Genomic DNA, 21,021 nt, shown 5'->3' with positions numbered 1-21,021 from the left:
ATTATAAAGGTTACATACTGCAGTCCTAACATCTAAAGAATGTTACATTTCATAAACCTTGTGGTAAAAAGGAGAGACTTAAAATTCATCATTGTCTGTAAATTTAGTCCGAACTAACTTCAAATTTGACACACAATTTCAGGAGAACTAATACATGCGAGTGTTGATGTATGAATAATCAGCCTCTGCCAGCCTGGATGCTGAAGGAAGGTGGTGCTGAATGGGGGCGGGGCTCGACTTAATCCGTCTGTGCCAAGGGATGAGGGCCCAGCACCCATCCAGTGTCACCATGCCGCCTCCTCTGTAGTGGGTCCACTGGGGCACTACAAGTCCCTCTGAATGCTATCAGCACAGACGACACACGGCCCCCCCAAGCAGGGATTACGTTTCTTTCAATGGAGCTGCCAGGAGGAGCAGAGAACAGAAAGAGGAGGAGGCGCACTTTCCTCCAGCAGGAGCTGCAGAAGAGGAGTGACATGCCAAACTGAAGTGACCCGCATGTACAAAAAGTAAACATCACTGTCAATATGTGCACTGTAAAACATCTGAGTCACATTTAGTTGTGTCTACTGCCTTCTGCGCTTTAAGTCAAATGGATTTAGCCAGATTTAGATTTTGAACCTGAATGTCTGAGTTTGTGAAAGATAAACTTACAGCACTAAGTTGTGGTAACTTTTTATTAACTTAGTCAATCCTCCAAGAGTTGAATTAACTAGAAGGTTTAGTTTAAACTAGAAGGCTGCACTTTGTCCACTTTATGCTTTTTTTTGTATTTATACTCTTACTTGAGTAAAATTTATGGATTCTCCAACTACTGTGAGTAACTTCACAGAATAAAACCATTGTTATTTAAATTAAATAACAATTATTTAATATAATTGACCTTTTTCCCAAATACTTTTTTACTCTCGAGTAATTTCTTGGACAGCTACTATTTACTTTTACTTGAGTAAAGATATGTTGAAGTAGTGTTACTCTTACTCGAGTACGATTTTTGGTTACTTTACCCGACTCTGATTTTAAAGTAGAGTTTAATTATTTGGTTTTAATTGGCAACACAAAAAATACATAACTTTTCATGAGGCGGTACTGCTAGTAAATCAAAAGTACGACCGAAGATTTGACAGACAAGATAGGAAAAAATATAAAAATAATTACAAGAATGTGGTCATAAAGTTAAAATATGAAATATATGAAAAGAATAAAGCCACAATATTACAATTCTGCTAATATTCTGGTATGAATTTATTTGCATATAATTTCGACTTTATTCTTGTACTACTTCAAATTTATTCTCGTAACATTAGGACTTTATTCTTGTATTTAAACTTAAACTATTTTTGTAAGATTTTGTAAGATCTTATTTTCATAATATGATTTTAAAATATGACTTTATTCTTTACTACTTTTTTTTTCATAGTATGGCCCTAATTGTCCTCCGTACAAAAGAAGTTGACAAAAATGAAGCAAAAGTTGTAGAATCAGGTATTAAAAATGAGCATCACTGAAAACTTGCATCAACATTTTTTGAATAGAATCAGATAGGAGCCATATGGTAAAGAAGAGTTTTATCTTCTTCACTTTGGCGCGTTTTAAATAACTCTACTGCTAATCTTGCTCTTTAGCTCTTGGCATGTTGATCTTCTTCTGGCTTGTCTTTTCTAAATTTTGCATTCCTCGTCTTTGTTGACATTCATGGATTCACCCCAGACTTTGACACGCCCTCCCTACTTCACCCTGCTTGCACCAGAGGGTTTGGCTTTCTCCAAATAAACTGTCTATAACCACAACAACGCTGCTGGCGTTCGGACTGAAATATCTCAGTTTCTGTTTTCAGATAATATCTGATGCTTGTTTTCCAAAGCTTCCCATGCATTCAGAGCATGCTGTTTACCAGAACATGGCAGCAGGGCTAACTTGAAAGCTGGTCATACATTCTGGGACGTTCATTAATTTTGTATGACATGTTCACTCACTCGGTAGAGCTGTTGCCTTGCAGCAAGAAGGTTCTGGGTTCGATTCCCGGCCCCGGTCTTTCTGCATGGAGTTTGCATGTTCTCCCTGTGCATGGTGGGTTTTCTCCAGGTACTCCGGTTTCCTCCCACAGTCCAAAAACATGACTGTCAGGTTAATTGGCCTCTCCAAATTGCCCCTAGGTGTGAGTGTGTGTGTGCATGGTTGTGTGTGTCTCTGTGTTGCCCTGTGACAGACTGGCGACCTGTCCAGGGTGACCCCGCCTCTCGCCCGGAACATTAGCTGGAGATGGGCACCAGCACCTCCCGACCCCACTGAGGGACAAGGGTGCAAGAACATGGATGGATGGATGTTCACTCACTCTACATATTTTTATGTGCCATACTATATCCAGAACCAGCAACGTCTCTCTTTACAATGAAGGGGTCGATATTCAGAGTCAGATCAAGGTCCCTCTATATATAGCAACCTTTGCTTCTGTGCAGTGAAAGTTAAAGTTACACTTATTTAAAAAAGGAAAAAAAAATCTGGATGACTGCAGGTTCAGTTCTTACAAACGAGGGAGGAGACAAAGTTAATGTCCCCATGGTGGACTGATGGACAAAAAGGTTGGAAGCAGCATTGGGACACATAATTTCCACTTTTACTTAATATTTAGAAGATTTAACAGATGAAAATAAGTTCATTTTTGAAATGTATTAAATTTACTGAGCTGATGGATCCTTAAGGATTTCAGATTTGGAGGTAAGAAGCGAGAGCATTCAGACGATGTGTCCAAAATGAGCAGAAGGGCGTCATGTGTTTGCTTGTCTATTAAATTATAACTACAAATCCTAGAGTAAAGACCTTTCTCCAAACTCTGTTTTGGATCATCTCACGTAACCAAGGGAAATGCAGGTCTGGTTTACATCACTGACAATGTCTGCAGTCAAATGGCCAAGATAGTTTTGAGAATTTTAGAGGTATATTTAATTGTTTTACCCAGAATCAGACAAAGAAATCAAGAAATGGCAAAGACCATTTTTGGAGATAAACATGAGCGATTCTATCATATAAACATCTTGGATTCTATAGTTTGTGTATCTGCACCTGTAAAGAAAAATTAATAGCCCACCTAAAATGATTCGTTTATCTGATTTAGCTTTTTATAGCTATATGTTTGAGTAAAATGAACATTGTTATTTTATTCTGTGAACTACTGACAACATGTCTCTGCAATTCCAAACAAAAAGTTTGTATTTATTCGCAGAAAATGAGAAATGGTCAAAATAACCAAAAAGATGCAGCGATTTCACACCTCAAATAATGCAAAGAAAACAAGTTGATGTTCATTTAGAAACCACAATACTGATGTTTTAACTCTGGAAGAGTTCAGGATTTGATGGAAGAACCAGGAGGTTTTTAATGGGGCTCTTCGTTTCTTCCAGAGCTGCATGTATTTTTCTCATGCTGCACTGCATTGACATTTATACAATCATTTCTTTTACACTTGGCAATGGAGGGTCTTAACAAGACAGCCTTACTTTCTGATGCAAATTTGGAAAAATCTCCTAAAATGAAGCGAACAGAGTGTATACCATGTTTGCAGATGAATGGCGAAGGCCTGGTGAGCTGTCCATGAGGGCAGTGTGAGCTCTGATGCAGTTTGTATTATCAGCGAAGAGGCACTCCAGATCAGGCAAACCCCCAACAGACGAGCGCGCACTCCAACATCCTGAATGTACTTACAGCCACTCATCTGCCCACTCATAAAACTAAATGAAATCACAACTCACATTTGCTTGTTAAGAGCTTTCCTGTTTTGGCTGGGAGACGACTCTACTGAGGAAACTGAAAATAAAAAATGTAGCAGCAGTAGCAGCAGCGTATTGCTGCTCACCCAGATAAGACTGGCAGCGGCGCGCACCTCTGCCTGGCAGCTGTCCACTCACTGTCTTTGTTTTTGTAGTTCTTCTTGCCCCACCTGGCTTTCTGCTGGCTTCATTTCAGCCAACAGTTTAACGACTAAGTAAATAACATTCTACATGCTCTGATGGAGCGAATCTGTTTTCCGGGAATAAAAAATGTAGGTGGAATTTAAAGTTTTTCTCAGTCAAATTTGGTGCATTTTTCGAATCATTTGACATTTGCAAAACAGTAAGTGCATTTCTCAAAAAAGCAACATTGATTACCTGCAAAAGTCTTTCTCAAAATCTATAGTTCAACTCTCAGAATTAAATGTCCGTGTCAGTGGACCTTTCAGTGCCTTCGAAAGACATTGTCTATGGATAATTTCTTAGTCATGCTGTCAATGTAACAATGTTCTGTTGTAAATTATGGCTGAAGATTTGATGTAAATCTGGGAGACCAATGGCAAGAGACTGGACAAAATGCAAATTTTTACTGTAATTTGTTGACAGATTCAAAATGGAAAAGACAGAAACGCAGTAAAAAAAATAGAAATGTAAACATAAGACAATCTTCTTAAGGAAAATTGTACATGTAGTGCTGCAGGAATTACATTACATTATAATTTCCATCTTCCTGCTGAGAAAAATCCCTGAATGGGGTTCAGGAATGAAAAGCAGGATGAGAGGAACTCCATCCTGTCGAGGGTCACAAACCATTGCTTGGTGATTTTGGATCAATGGAAACTCGGCCTTTTCTGTTCAGAGAAATGCACCAAGGCGACTGAGAGAAACGCATCAACCACGAGTATTAATGCAAAAATGTCTTGACACAAGCAATTGGCGCCTGAAAAAGGAAAAGTGCAAACCTTCTCCTGTCATGAGGTGTGTTTTGATAGTGGATCCAAATGCAGAGAAAATAAAAAAACAATGACGGACAAACTTACAGAAATCACAGGGAGCCAGAGCAGAACAAAAACCATAAATCCAATGAATAGTGATGCATCGAGCTCAGAGTGAAACCCTGAGTTGGTGCGCGTTTCGCTATAACAAAGCCACATGATCGATACAAAAACAGTTTCGAACCGACACTGACGGGCCAAACTGTGTCATATGTATCCACGGGATGCATCTGCCAAAAGAATCTCTGATCATCTGCGGTTCCAAATGGACGGATCCTATGAGAGACTGAGACAAGACGATCTATCCAAACCTTTTCTTCCTTACAATTTCTTTGCCCTCCAGCCTCGTCCCACCAGCCATGGGAGCGTTTTGTTTCCTACAGCTAGAGAAGTTGTATCAAAAAATGTAACAGACTCAATTACAAAAAAAGGAAAACGTATTATTTGAAATAAAAATGTGTAAATAAATAAATAAATAAATAAAATCCCAGTTCGCATGCATCCTCATTCACAACACCTTCACTTAGATTTTCACGTTAAGATTCATGATTCATGTTCACATTATTTATCTAAAAGTATCAAAGCTATTTTACATTTAAATAAAGATATGAAACAATAAAATATAAAAAACAATGACTTAAACTATATTACTGTTTAACTAGCTCATCAAATCAGCGTCAGATGACAGAACCAATTAGGTTGCCATTCAGGATTCAGTGGCCCAGTATCAATTCAGTTTGGCAATGTATCGAACAATTCATGACGCCTCATTAACCCATCACTACTAATGAAAAAACGGCAGCGAACAGAGGAGGAAACCGAGAAACCATTAATATTTTTAACCTCAATCTGTTGGTAAACTAACTTCATGTATCGCACGGCAAATAAATGGTCATTTACATGCAGTACCTCTCAGACCACTAGGGGGCACCAGCGGACACCACAGTTTGAGACAGACTGAGCTAATGGGCTGCAGGTGTGGAGAGAGAGAAAATGAGGAAGTGGCACAAGGGGCGAGGGAGAGGAAATGAATCTAACAAAATAAGAAACAAAATAAAAACTAAAGCAACTAAGAAAAGGACTAGACACAAAATAAACATAGCTAGAAAAATGGAAACAAGGCAGAACTAAGGAACACCAATAATAACAAAACCAAAAAACAAGCTCAAAGAACCGGAGATCCTGACAACTCCTCACGTTATCACATCATATCCTGTTGTTACACTGATAATTGCAGCAGCCTGCTGATCGAGACGGCCGTGTTTAGCCGGTGGAACATCTGACCTGTCTCCGTGTCATGATGGATCACCCACTAAACGCCGAGCGCTGTGCATATGACCAGGCAGGCATGTGTGACAAAGGAACGATGCCGACTGAATATCCATTCTCATTTCTCGCCCATCTGCTCCTCTGATAGAAAGGAAACTGGCATATCTCTGAGCGTAAAACGGTCTTTAAAGGATAAACCATTTAAAGACCAAACACAGATATAGATATTTTTGGGTCCACAAAGACCCAAACACATCTGGCAGTGCAGTGCAAACAGCACGAGGCTTGACACACTTCCCCATGCGCTGTGAAGTGACCTATTCAGACAAATCAGCAGGGGGCAGAGAGGCAGAAACAAATGGATGCACAGGTTTGGGCTCTTGAAAAGACAAGTGTTTCTTTTGCTCACAAGAGGGTCATCTGTTACCATTAGCCCTTAATTTGTTCCTCTTATGTTTTCTGGGTCCCTTCATGAAAACTAGGTCAGTCCTTTGATGGGTCACCAGCTAATGATTGATGAACAATATGAGATACACTGACTTTTCTTTGGATTCAAATGCACAATAAGAGATGCAAACTGGACTAAAATGCAGCTGAATAAATCTAATCTTATCAGAAACAGAACTCTGAACAATGTAGATTTGATAAGAAATGGACAAAGGCCAGACAGCAAACACTCCACAGCCTCTTCAAGCAGTGCAAACAGTGACATCCAGATATCTGTTGAAGTCCTGGACGACTCATGCTCTTCCAGGGGTTTCATTGTGGTGATGGTTGCTGAGTTTCCAGATGTCTGCTAAGGTAACACCTGTCTGAATAAATGCAGTCTTTTACTGCATTTACCTTTTTTCCTAAACTATCAATTTACCTGGTAAATTTTGTTTATTGTCCTATTGACATAATTCAACTTTGCAAGACATATTGGTTTGTTTCTCATGTAAGAGGATTGATCTACTTAATTCTATTTTAAAACCTTTTATTTTTTTCTCTTACTGTAGACGAAAATAAATAAAACACTGACCAACATTTTCATGTGTAATGATGTCAAAATGTAATGTTTACTGTCTGAACTGTCTGCTATCAGCAGCGCCTGCAGCTGTACTAACTGCGCGTACATTGAGATTTTCCTTTAAGAAAAAAAACAATAGTTTTTGGATTTTTTTATTATCTAACCCTCTATACTATCAATAACATAGTGCAGGAAAAAAAATCTTTGTGTCAAAATATCTTGCGCAGTCTGTTGGGTGGACACGCCAAAGCCTAAATGATGTTGGTCAGTTTACTTTTGTTCATTTGGCAGCTGTGTTTTTTCTCTGAGATAGAAATGAATGAGAGGAGTTTGAATCCTCCTGTAGTTTTAAAAGCGGCCGTTTGGATCCCGCCTGAGCTTTTTACCGTGTGCGCAGTTTTCTCGGGGTCGCTCGTTTAACTTTTTTTTTTGTGTTTCGCAAACTGAAGAGCTGACAGATCACTCGGTTGGCCAACCGTGACGTCTGCCGCACTCTTCTTGAGCGTTGCACTACGACCTCGGGTTAAACAGTTAATCTAGTCAAAACGTTTACCTAAAGAGCATAAATTAAACAAACATTGTTGCTTCACCTTCTCCTGAACACAGGAATCTACATCCTCCTGTTGTGGATCACACGGATATAGACTTTGCTTTCCTGTCTTTTTTATTTAGCATAATTTGTAAAAAAAAACCAAAAACTTAAACCATAGGTCCGCAGTTTTAGGGCTGTGTGCATTACATACTTGTGGCCTGTATTTGTGTTTTAGGTTTCTGCTGGTTCTGATGATGCGTGTTGGAGATCTGGTTGTGCTCTTGTGGGTCAGGTGCAGCGATAGTTTTGTGTGAACCCTCTGATAATGTCCTGCAGGTGTCGCTGTCTGCTACTGACTTCATATTTTTGTGTTTTTCTGACGAAAGTGCAGTACAAATAAACATGATTGATTGATAGATGATTTTCTGGCAAGGGGCCATTTTTGTGTAAAAATGTCTTTGAAGATTCCAGTCCGCTTGAACAAGATGTTCCCTTTTCTTTCCCATTTTGAAGAGAAGTTAAAAGAATTGGGCTTGTGTGCATTGTCATATTTAAACCTCAGGAAAAACAATATTTGTTAAGCTGTTGATGCTGGAAAATCTGATTTGTTTTTCCAAAGGTGTTCATTAATTCTGACCTCAAGAATCTTGTAAAGCAAATTTAGCTCTCCCCAGTTAATTATACACAAAAGAATAATTATTCTTATGAAGAGTAGCAACACTAATTTTCAGGGTTTTGCATAGATGTTTGCTTCAGTGTGAAACAAGCAGCTAAATGCTGTTCGATGTTGTTCCCATAATGACGGGTGCGTTGAGCCTGTATTAACTCTCAGGGGCTTTTGTGAATGACTCATTCATTGCTTTTACAATCTAACCAATAACCCTACATTCAAAAACAAATGCATGCAGCTTTTGTATTTGCACAGCATGCAAATACAAAAGCTGCAGGAACAACCACTTACACACTCTCTCAAGGGTTTTTAACTACCACAGGTTTGAATAAAAGCCAGCTAATCTGCTCTCAGTGCAAACAGGTACTGACGTCGTGAGCATAAATAAAAATGGGTTGAAAAGTATAAGAAATAAGCTGAGCTAGTCTTGTTAGCCTTATTTCTGTGCAGAACTCTTTTTGGCAACTCTTTTAGAGGACACCACGTTGCAATCCCGTTTTCCCTTCGGTCTTTTCCATTGCGCTTCCTCCCAAAGAATTTCATGCTGTTAAAGGTAGGAAAGACGTCCTTGTTTTTAAGGGTTGTGCTCTAAATGAAAGGCCGTGTTTTCTCATACTAAAACAGTCTGAGGAATGTTGGCTCCTTCTGTTTCTTCCCATCACTGACCCTTTTTAACGCCATTGTCTGCCTGTGAAAGTGAACAAGCAAGAATGAGAAGAGGGACAAAAGACGACCGAAATGAAAACCAGCTCCCTGTGATTAACTGTGTTTAGATACAAGGCTCTGGGTTTTGTATTCTGATATCGCTTCTTATAAACACGCGGCCGCTTTGTGGAAGCCGTCTTGCTTTCCCACAGCAGTATTAAAAAAAGGTCAGATGCTAAAGGAAAACATATATCTAAGGTTGCTGCTTTCTGAGTGCAGCAAAAATACTTCAAAAGCTTCGCTTGATTATTTAGACGTCAGGATTCGCTTCTTTTTTCTCCCGCCTCGCCTCTCAAAGCGAGGTGGGCATGTGTTTGACACATGGTCTCACCCTACACTTTGAATGCGAGCGCAAAACTCGTCATATGTCCTTTCATTTCTCCCGCTTCTGTTTCCCAGCAGTTCATCCTCTCTCCACAGTGTTTCTATTTCCATTTTGTCCACCGTGACCCTGCCAATACACCCACCTCCTCAAATATTTCTCTGTGAGTAACACAGCCTCTCTTGGTCATTTCATCCTGATAGCTTAACACAGTGATCATGTCTGCAGCCTGCACACAGAGCAATGCTGCCCACACACGGTCTTATCACTGAAAAGCAACAGAGAGGCAAGAGGCACGGAGGTCGGGTCAGAAACTCAATTACTGTGCGGCCGCTCCAAATCTTCCTTTTGCTTTACAGCGCCTGCTGTTCTCAGAGACGCTAACCTCCTGCCTTTTGTTTGCGAGGTCACCGGTCTCTTTACTTTTCCTGTCTTCAGAGTTTTGCTTTATTTCTCTTTTCTAAAGCCCTTCAACAGTCTCAGATGTTTTCCATCCCCCTCTTCATACATGCAGCTCTTTCGGTGATTATCTCACTCCCACTGACCCAAATATAATCCATAACTAAGGTGCAGATATCTCATAAAGTGATTGATATTGGATTAAAATTGCAGTGTTGGCACACAAAAGCTCATTTAGGTGAAGCAGCAATTTTCTAAACGCTGTGCCTGATCTGTCACATGACCAGACCATTTTATTCATTATTGCTTTATGAATTTTTAACTTACTGGACAGACTTTGTTTTTGAATCAATCAAATTTACATTACAAATGCTTTGCGTAACAAAACGTTGCTAATGCTACGGCTAATGATCTCTGTTTAATTAACTGTGTTGATATCAGAGCTTGTATTCACATTTGATCTTTTGTGGTACTAATTTGTATTCTCCACAACTGCAGCATAATTTGTGAGAACACTCTATAGGCTTCCCCAAAAATGTGTCAAAAATATAAAACCAAATGCATCAAAACAGTTCAGCGAGAGTTTCCTTGAAAGTACCAGCTATACTGCTGGGAATCATCTCCAGCAGCTGCGTTTCCATCACAAACATGTAAAACTATGTTGATATTCTGCTAATGTCAAATTTCACACTACAATTTGCAATCATGATGTTTCTATTCAATTAGAAACAACTAAAATCACACAGAAACAAGTTTGTTCATGTGATAAGTCATTAAAAAACATGATTCTCCAACTACTTCCTGTGTCGTCTTCTTTGTGGTTTGCGCCAGCGGCAATATCTGGTTGTTGATCATGTGACTCATGTAATGCAAAAAAAAAAAAAGTGTTTCTATTGCAGTTTTGCGAAATAAACAAATTCTTTCGTTACGGCCAAAACAACACTTCATCTTAACGCAAACATTTTTATAGAAAATTTTCTCAAAATTCCCATTCTTCCAATGAGCAAATTTATCTTTGTAATTCCAATTCATGCAATTTCATGGTCAATGGAAACGCAGCTACTGGTTCCAGTTGAAATATTTCACAGAACTATGCCTTCGTCTTCATTACAACCTCCTTGCTATAACCATCATTGTACACAAAATCAGTGGGAAGAAATAAGAAAACATATTTTCAGTAAACATGGTATAAAAGTGTTTTATTATCTCATCAACATTTAGGAAGAAGTACCCATCAGGTATCTCAAACGTGTTTATTTGCCATTCAGAGGTACATTTACTCGTTTTTGGTCTTAACTGCATGTTGTATCGATTACAGAGTTTAATGTTATTAACATTTGTAATGTTTTGCCAGCAGTTTGGGCTAAATATGCTAACATCCGGTCGGATTTGGCTGATGTAGTGGCCGGAAGCAACCAGCAGGGGGAGTCTGGCGCTAGCACACAGTGAAGAACACCGGAACTTTCTTCTCTGATAATAATACACACTTAGGCTTTAAATTGAAATATTCCCCTTCTTCGGGTATGAGTGCTATATAAATATACATGAACGGTTGTACAATAGTTTATTAACTGTTGGAAAGCTTGTGAGTATGTGTTTGACACTCCGTATGTTTACACACTGCGTTGTTAGCTACTATGCTAACAACGGTTTGGTATCATCATGTATGTTTGCAAGCTAACTCAAATAATAATACGCGCTTGACAAGAAGGAAGGTGTCTGACTCTTTCATTCTTTATGGTTTTACTTATGCACTTTGTAGCGGGTTTTATTATAAAATGTCATCTGCGTTACTGCTGTAGCTGACTGAGGTAACACCAGCAGAACATATCAATCAAATAAAGATTTATAAATCGATTTGAACCAAAATCAATGTTCTTATCGTTTTCTTCAGCTGTAGTGTCCATGACATCCATCATGGCATCATTGTCATGTTCTGGCTCAAGCAGACTGATAAAAGCTCCCTCAAATAGTATTTTTATTAAGTTTTATTCAGAAAGGTTAGCAAAATAACAAAATGCTAGATAATGTTCGAATTCACGTAGGGAAAAGGACCTTAATTTCGGGGACCAGTTCTATGGTGTAAGGAAACTAAAACTTAACTGTTTAGCCATTGTTACATTGAAAGAAAAAACTATAGTAGAGCCTGGTGAACTGGTGTACAGCTAAAAAGTTAAAGCTTCCACACAAATGGGTCTTCCAAATGGCGAATGACCCTGAGCATACCAACAAATTACTACAAAGTGACTTCAGGACAGCAAAGTCAAAGCCAGGAGAAAGCCCTGATCTAAATCCCACAGAAAATATGCAGGCAGAGCTGAAGAGACGCTCCAGTTTTGTCAGGAGGAATGGGTCAAAAGTAAAGCAAACGATTGTGAGAGCCTTGTGGAAGGACACACAACAACTTTATCCCAAATAGTAAAGAGTTTATACTAAAGTTTGACGTGGTTTACAGGCAGTCAGTGAGGGATAAAAAGGCAATGTGACTTAAATTTCTCACAAGAGATAATGAAGCCTTTGGGCAAAACATTGGTTCATCAAGCGTTCTTGCATTTCCCATTCAGTAACAACCCTATAAGAACCACATTGACCTGCGATCATGTGACGAAACAAGAGGAAGAGGAAAAAGTGAGCAGCTTGCAAGTGTTTCATTTTTTTCCAGCTCAAGCCCCGCTGCCGGTATCTTATCTGCTCAATCCCCTCATCGTCATTTAAATCTCCCCCTACGCCATCCGATCCCAGCCGTGGCCCTGTTTAAATCTCTCCCTCCTCCCAGTCCAACACATTTCTAATGCTAATTATCTAAACCTCTCTCCGTGCTTTCTATCCCTCCCATCCGCCAGCTTCTGACTGAAATCTCTCCCCGCCCGTGTTCCTCATAAGCCCCAGTTAAAGACAGACTCCTTCCCTTTTCTCCCTGTTTTCTGACTTTTATTCATTCCTTTCCTCTGTGTGAAACTTTATGAAATATGTCAATTAATTCCAATTAAAATATAATTACTTTTTAAAAATCTAAACATCACAATAAAGTGGGATAGAAGCATGGGAATGTGACCTTTATCGACCAGCAGGTCACCAGTTTGGGAGGAAAACATCAGCTTTTATCTCCAGAATCAGGTGCAAACGCGTCATTGTGAGAAAAGTGGTGATTATCTCCTCCACCGTCCATTTTTCACGTTTTTATCGCAATCAGAGAACACAACTCTTTCCGCCCAGCTTCTCTATTTGCACTCTCAACTTTTACGCTCTCATTCAGCTGGTGAATTTGCGTTGTTTATTCCAGCGAGGAGCCACCTACACATGGAGTCCCACAAGCATCACTACAGATTACGGTTACATAAAAGCTGGTTATCATTAGCAGCAAAAACAGTCATACAGAAAAGAAGCTTCAAGCAAAACACTCGTAAAACTCGATGATTTACGAGTTTATAAACTCGTAAATCATCACATTTTTATCAGGTTCACATTTTTCAAAAAGGAAAAGCGTTCATGAAAATTCACAGCAAAAGCAACGCATATTGATGTAGGAAATTTCTGAATTTACCAAAATAATACCTAATCTAATAAACAACAAAAAGGAGGAGGACACCTCAGAAGGTGTGCTCACCTTGATACTCCTGTCCAGGCGTGTAGGAACTGGGATTTCCTGTGATCTGGAGGGTCAGCAGCACCTCTCCGCCGCCCTCTGCCACCCCGGCTCCCTCCATCTCCGCGTGGTGGGTGCACAGGAAGAAGAACGGGTTAAAACGGGGGTAGAAGCTCGCCGGAGGTGCCCCGAAATCCACATTGCTGCTCCCCAGAGCCAGGGAAAGCAAGACACAGCCCAAAACGCCCCCAAGAGAGGCCCGCGCCACGGCCATTTGCCCCCTCACCAAGCGGGCGGCTGAGGGACTGGAGGTGATGGGAGTGATGACTGGGAGCGTGGACGGCACAGGTTGAGCTCCAGAGGACAGGTGGTGGAGTCCACAGCTGAGTCGAAGTCCAGAAGTGGGTGTGTGAGAGTGTGTGTGTGTGTGTGTGTTTTTTCTTCCCAGTGAGGGATATTTAGGTGTGTCAGAGAAACTGCTCTGAAGCTTCTTGTTCCCCTGTCCTGCCTCCACTCTCAGGGAGTTCGGAGCTTCGCCTGAGCTGTCCTGCTCCGGCGTTTAAATACCTCACCCCCTCCCTGTGTTGCCCTCTCTCCTCCCACCCTCCCTCCCTTCCTCTCTCTGGCTCTCGTTCGTTCTAACATGAGCTCCACGCGTGTGCTGTTTCTCTCTCATCCAGCTCTTCTCTCCTCCCTCTTGTCTACCAGTCTATCACTCTTCCTTTCCCCCTAATCTCATGCTGCCCCCTCTCTTTACCTCTCTGTGAAATACTCTAAGTTACTCCACGCTGCTCTCCTCCAGAGAGCTTGGCTGTCTTATCTCCATGCATCTGTTAGTTTCTTCATCCCTAAGCAGCCCTCTGACAGATCCCCGTCACTCCGCTCTTCTTCCTTTGTCTTTTTGCCCATCCACCAGACTGTCTCCTCCTCTCCCACCCACTATCACACCTCCTTCCTCCCTCCTCTTCCTTTCTGCTGCTCTTCCACTCGGCCTCCCCTCCCTTCTTTCACTCTCACTCTTTCCCAAACCCCGTACGCCTCCTTCTCTCCTCAGAAATCTTCAGTTTGGTTTTTTCCTTCTCCTCTGTTGCCATTTTTTTGCCTGGGTTTTCCATCAGAACCTTGTTTTCCAACTTTTTCAGAGCTGCGCGTGCCACTGCTCTGCTCTACATTAATCAAACCGACTGAGTGCAACACTAGCCTTAAAGCTGCTTTCTCCTCAGCCCACCAAATGATGGGGATAAGTAATTGAGTAACATATACTTCCTTTTTTCATCTGCTGCTCTCTTTCTCTGCTCATCTGTCTCTTGCGCTGAGTGTAAGTGATACACTCTCCCTCCACCTAACCCCACCTCTGACTGATGTTCCCTGCACAGACGTTGTGGATTCTCAAATGCTAAGAAAATGTCTCCAATGCAATTCCTTCAAGTGTTACAAAGCTACAGAGAACGGCACATTAAATAAATTAACACGGAGCTTAAAGGGATCCATGATTAGTTGAACATGGATTAAATATGCTGTAATTTTTCTATTAACAAAAAATTGTTGTTTGTGATACATCAAAACTCAAAATTATTTAAAAGATGTATATATTTTTCACCCATGGAGGTCGCCATGTTTTCACCTGCTGGGTTGATGACGTTTTGGACCATTCTCTAATCTACAGAGGAAACACAGGAAGGCCAACTTTACCCGAGTTGTTTTTAGCATGTTGCTTTTGACTGGTGTAATTTTAGATAATGCCACACTGTGTCACTATTGACTGTAATTAAAAAAGATAATTTAAAAAAATCAGTGAGGTGAATCTGGATGCTTCCCACGAGAAAAAAAGAAGAAGAACGCAATGGGAGAGAGACGGATCTGAACACAACTTCTGAAGGTCCCAAATTGTGCTCTCAACATTTCTCTCCAGAAGACTTTGAGTAACTTGTATGAGCAAAAGTGACACAGGCTCTAACAGCTAAAAATTAACGAGCTAAAAATAAATGCCGTGCTGACAGTTTTTATGCACAAAGTGCCTAAACCCCGCTGCAATGGAGCGAAAAACGCTGGAAGAAACATCAGAGAGCACTGGAAGCTCTTTAAATGCTAACGGAGCTCTGCAGCAGTAGTACGGTGGCATTGGACCAGGAGACCAGACCCTAAACAGCTGTTATTGGACCGGTCACAGAGCTATAGAAGTACTTACTGGATCACACAGTCCGACCAGAGGTAAATGTCATTCATTCATTCATTTACGACGCTAAAGGCAGCAGCAGCAAACACCAGCTCCTACGGCCAACTCTGTCCTCTTCTTGTGATTTCTACATTCCGATTAATTTCAATGCACTCCAGTTCAATTTGAAAATCCTTAAGGACTTTACTCATCGCAGTTTTGGCTGGGCGGTGCTAGCGCAGTTGAACCTTTAGACGTCATTTACCCAGAATACATTGCAGCATAAAAAACATGGCGATGTTCGTGTGGCAATATTTTATAAAAATGTACAAAAACAAAACAGCCTACAGCATTATTACTGTATTGTTTTTATTTTTACATCTAAAATAAATATTTCCCAAATAAAGTCTATTGTTGCAACTAATCATGGATCCCTTTAAAGGACTTGCTGTTAACACTGCAAAACATCCACTCTGGCATTTCTCTTTAGCTGTCTGAGGCATTTATGTGGCCGAGTGCCTGTTCAGTTACAGACATAAACACTCCCGAACCAACAAAGCTGCACACAGTCCAAATAGTCTGGACGACCTGCAGCCGGAGAGCGCAGCCAGATGCTTCCAGCACCGGAGTCCTGCTCAAACAAACTCCAGTCTGCACATTTACAAATGCATCTTGTGTTTTTATCCTCATGTTTTTGCTGCTTCTGTTGGATTCAGAGGTAAAAATTATACAATTTAGATTTTTGTGTTACAATAATTAGTGCCTATGTTCGCATGAACAAGTTTTACACAACCAAAATTGTATATTTTGTTTTTCTTATAATTTTTAAAGACTTTTTTTCATCATGTTATAATGTATATGTATAATGATTCCCTCATCAAAAACATTAGGGTGTTGCCTTGATTCTTTAATGCATATTTGAGAAATCCTTTAATCGGCATGGCAACGATTCAGCTGTCCAAAATGCCTGGCTGGACCTAGCCCCGCCTTCGAGGCTCAGAGCTTCAGTTTCCAAGTTTCCAAGCTTCTGCTTCAAAGAGCAGCCCTCTGACTCGGCTCCTTCAGACTAGCCAGCAGTAATTAGCAAACCCCTGGTGGAACTGAGCTCCTTAGAGCAGCTACTTCTCACGGCAACGCTGGTAAAAACATTCTCAAAGAATTAATAGAGGTGCCACATTGTGACAACTTCCTTAGAAAGAGCAGGAGTTTCTTAAAGAGAAACTTAAGGCGATAAATTACAAAATCCAATTTCTTTTAAGTAATATTTTATTTATAAGGTCTTTTCATTTTACTTCAACTGATTTTCAGTCCAGCTCTGTAGGACATGACACATACTGCACAGTTAGTCTTTAAATATGAGCAAAAGGAAAAATTTCTTCCAGTTTTTCCAACCATTCATTTTGGTGAAGTTATCTGAGGTTGAGTCAGGAGGGATTCCTAGACATCCTGCTCTTTAGAGGCTCTCTCCTGCTTATTGTGGGGAATCTCAAGGCTTTCCTAATATAGAAGTTGCAGTTATTGTATAACTTGCTCCCTGGGTGAGTCCCATAACAAAACCAAACATGCACACAGTTCCCAAAACCATTTGGGGGGAAAGAAAACATCAAGTTTTTATCTTATAAATTATCCCAAGCGATAAGTCTTAAGTAAAATGGTGTTCATCTCTTTCACATTTGGTCTTCAACAATATAAAAATAATTGTGGAATAAGTGGTTGGATGGATTAAGTTAGGGCCATTAACCTGGACTTGACTGAAACCCCACTGTTATCGCTAAGGTTTAGTCTTTCTGTTGGTCCGCGGGCGCCCTCTAGTGGTCAACAAGGTACTGCGCGTAAACGACCGTTAATTTGCCGTGACGTCAGCTCAAAGTGCGACGCTACAGCTAGCTTACCAAACGATTGTTTAAAAATAATTATGTGTAAACGGCTTAAAACAGGGTCACTCAAAGGAAAAACTGAAGATATTGGTGAAAAGAAAACAATCATAATTATATGATCGGAGGAAGTGAAGTCATTCTGATGAGTTTTGATGTGTCGAAACTAGAGATTCGATTCTTCTGAACGGGTCTGTGCCGTGAAAGGTAGGAGGACTCTAGTCTGTGCTCGCACGTCAGCTATTATTATTTTTATTTAATTAAATAAAAAATTTTTTTAAATACAATTGATAAAAATGGGTGGATGTTTTTTATATTTAATAGCGCAGAAAAGGATTTTTGTTTCTGCCAAAGCTACTCAACTCTATTTTTTTGTTTATTATGCTTCTAAATTACAAATAGTCTTAAAATGTCATGAATGCACACATTTTACAATTACTTCTTTTTTGATTTTCTTATGTTTGACATCATTGGAAAGGTTAGATTCCACACTTTCAGAATCTGTAAATAACTAAAGACACCCCAAATAGAGCTGTTCATGGTTTGTTGTGGCCAGTCACATTTACAAAACAGCACCAAAGACAATAATACGTGAGTTAAGAGACTAATATTTTCATTTCAGGTTGTATACATTAAGACGTTGTGTTATTGCTGGGCAATTTCAAGTTAGGTGAGTGTTTGTTAAATGGGTTGGCTTAGAGCAACCAGGAAATCCAAGATCTTGTTCTTTAAATCCTGATACAGATCTCACACAAAATAGAGTTGGTACAGGCCTATATATCATAAGTGCTGTATTTTTATTTTATTTTTTACCACAACAGATCAGAGCTGCTAGAGCAATATAGCAGATAAGACACTGCACACTTGAATAAACAAGACTGAATAATGTCTTTGTAACAGGCTGCAAGGAAAAAGGTCCAACTTTTAATCTTCTTTTTGGTGTCTGTGAAGACACCAAAAAGAAGTATTAAGCATTCACAAGTTAGAGAAATAAAACCAAACACCTCTTCAAATATCTGCGTGAAAGAAGGAAAAAGCACCAAGTTCCAAAGAAAACCTCCAGTAAGCTTAAAGAAACAAACCACCATATTTTCTGTTCCATTGGGTTTCACAAAGTATGCATGTATTCAAACTGTTGCTCAAGCCAGACTGCATTTAATACCCAGAAACACAACGTACTTTTTTATTATTTATTAGCAAAACAGAAATCTGCTGTCTTTTCTCAAAGATAATCGACAGGGAGAGAAAAAAAGCTTTTTGGTGGCATAAGAAAATATTATAAACTTAAATTATGATATAAATCACAAGAACACAAATCTAATATTCTACAGTGTTAATAAAAATCTAAACAGCTGGAAAAAGGATTATTATTCATATTTTACTCTGTTGAATCACAAACAATTTGTAAGTTGAGCTTCAAAAAGCAATAGGGAAAGAAAAAACAAAATGTCTTGTGTTAATCAGCGGTTCAACAGTTTAAATCCCCCGATGAGCTCTAAAAGTGTCAAAAGGCTCAATGCAGATCAACCTCACTAGGGCTGAAACGATTCCTCGAGTGATTCGAGTACCTCGATTATTAAAATTCCTCGAGGAAAATTGACCTGCCTCGAAGCTTCGTTAATTTATGTTTTATCATTTAGCGCACCGTGTTTCAGCCGGAACATTATTTGCGTTGAGCGGAGCTCTGACTTCCGCCTCTGAGTTGTTGACGGAAGCTACGTGTTAGCGGCATAACGTCCAATCTTCAAGTTTGGCCCGCGGGGATTTTACTGATTGGTGATAATTCCGGGTTTTCATCCTTTTTGTGGGACCAATAAACATCCTTAAAATGACCGGCGCGATGCCGGGAGTTCGGCAGCCTTTCTGCTCCGGAGCTGCTGGTTGAACGGCGGGAAGAAGCTGAGGAGGATTTMTACAGGTGAGCGGAGAGACTGAACAAGGCGGGCGGCTGAGGGTTGATGCTTACAGGGTAAGAGCAGCTTTACGGACGAACCGCATGATAAACTTATATCATCCCGGTCTGAACAAACGGGAGGCGGAACATGGCTTGTAGATGAGTTTCTGAACGGAGGAGCCGTAAATATCCCGTGTTGCTCCCCCGGTCTACAAAAAAGTAACTGGTAGGGAAGCTCAAAAGTGGAAAAAATAGACTGATGTTGATATCCGATAGTAACACTGGTGTTATGGAAGATTTACCAATATTTTATTTCATAATTGTTTTTATCCGATTACTCGATTAATCGTAAGAAAATCGATTACTCGATTACTAAAATAATTGTTTACAACAGCCCTAAACCTCACAGCTTTTTTCTTTTGTTTTAGATCTTTCCACTTCATCACTACAATACTTTACAAATACAATAAGTCCCAGTGTTAAGTAGTGACAGTTTCACTACAACAAAATATTTGTGAATGTGATTCTGCTCCACAATCAAGCTTCCCTTCATTGCAATAATTTATATGCACAGGCTATGTTAAGGACGCTTGTAATGAGAGCGTCAATGGAAAAGCAATCAAGAAACAGTGAACTGATGGCACCAGCTTTGCAGAGGCTCTTTATTGGCCTCCCCTGCTGCTTTACGAGGCCAGACTGCTGGTCCTGTCTGCACAGACCGAAGACAGAGATCTGAGGTTATCGCATCTTTTCCGCTCTCACACGGTCCAGCGAGGCTACAGCGCCACTTAATTAAGGACTTTTAATTAAACTAAATGTATTAAATCACAAGAGAGACTTGTCAGAGAACATAAGTTATTTTGTGTCTCGCTAGCATCCAAGGGATTCCTTCATGTAGTTTCTGCTTTAGGCTCAAGGTGAAAGAAATGTAAAGTGTTTCTTGAAGTTAAATTTCAGACTTTTATCAGAGTGAATGTTCTTCATTTAATGTAACTAAACCCCACATCAGCTTTAACTTTGTTTTTGCTGGTATATTGTCTAAGTTGGTCTCAATGCTTCTATGCATTATTGACATTTTCATGTAAATTTGTTTCATTTTGCACTATTTTACTGCCTCAATGCTGCCCTCTTTGGGTAGTAAGGTGGTTACTGCAGTCACATTTTCCTACCGTGTTTCCCCGATAGTAAGACACCCCCGATTGTAATACGTATCGGGGTCTTCAGGAGGGTCGGCTAATATAAGCCGTACCCCGAAAGTAAGACTTTCTTTTTATCTTTCGGGGTAAAGTAAGACTTTCGGGGAAACACGGGGGTATTGCCGCCTCCCTCTCATCTAGCTGCGCGCCGCCTCCTGCCCACGTCCGCACCGTCCCCCTCTCCATACGTCACCGCGCCGTCCCCTGCACTTGTCACTGCCGCCTCCTGCTTAAAATACGGTAATCCACACAGGAGACTGTGATACGGAACCACAAGCAGTGCTTATACCGTATGCTATATTTTTGCCCCTAGACATGAGCGCTTCCGGTTCCAGTGGTAAAAGGAAGAGTTACACCGTTGTGTATAAAAAAGCGATTGTCGAAGAATCTTGGGGCATACAATACTGTTCAGGTTGTTAATAAATGTTAATTTTATGGTTAAAACAAAAAATTCGACAATTTTTTCCCAATATAAGACATACCCCGAAAGTAAGACATAGTGGGGCTTTTGGGGATAAAAAGAAAGTAAGACACTGTCTTACTTTCGGGGAAACACGGTATTGGTAACATCAGTACAGGTTGGTTGATATCGCACAGACACGCCCCCTGGTGGTGAGTCAGGAGTTGGAATTGTGAATGTAGTGTCGC

At 40.2% G+C, this 21,021-nt stretch overlaps 1 protein-coding gene across 6 annotated transcripts in view; it reads right to left on the bottom strand.

Moving 5' to 3' along the window:
* reln (reelin) overlaps nucleotides 1–13,835 on the bottom strand; it is a 153,267-nt gene extending 139,432 nt beyond the window's left edge. For 4 of the 6 annotated variants that reach the window (XM_008411933.2, XM_008411934.2, XM_008411935.2 and 1 more), the window contains exon 1: nucleotides 13,276–13,834. In XM_008411933.2, coding sequence (XP_008410155.1) covers nucleotides 13,276–13,528 — 253 coding nt within the window. In that variant the 5' untranslated portion in view covers nucleotides 13,529–13,834. Of the gene's footprint in view, nucleotides 1–13,275 lie in introns of all 6 variants that reach the window. The other 2 variants (XM_008411936.2, XM_017305227.1) reach the window with 1 other exon arrangement.
* Between the last annotated feature and the right edge of the window lie 7,186 nt (nucleotides 13,836–21,021).

The sequence above is a fragment of the Poecilia reticulata genome, linkage group LG6, assembly GCF_000633615.1.
Source record: "Poecilia reticulata strain Guanapo linkage group LG6, Guppy_female_1.0+MT, whole genome shotgun sequence".
Classification (NCBI taxonomy): Eukaryota; Metazoa; Chordata; class Actinopteri; order Cyprinodontiformes; family Poeciliidae; genus Poecilia; species Poecilia reticulata.
This window is presented reverse-complemented; position numbering and strand designations above follow the sequence as displayed.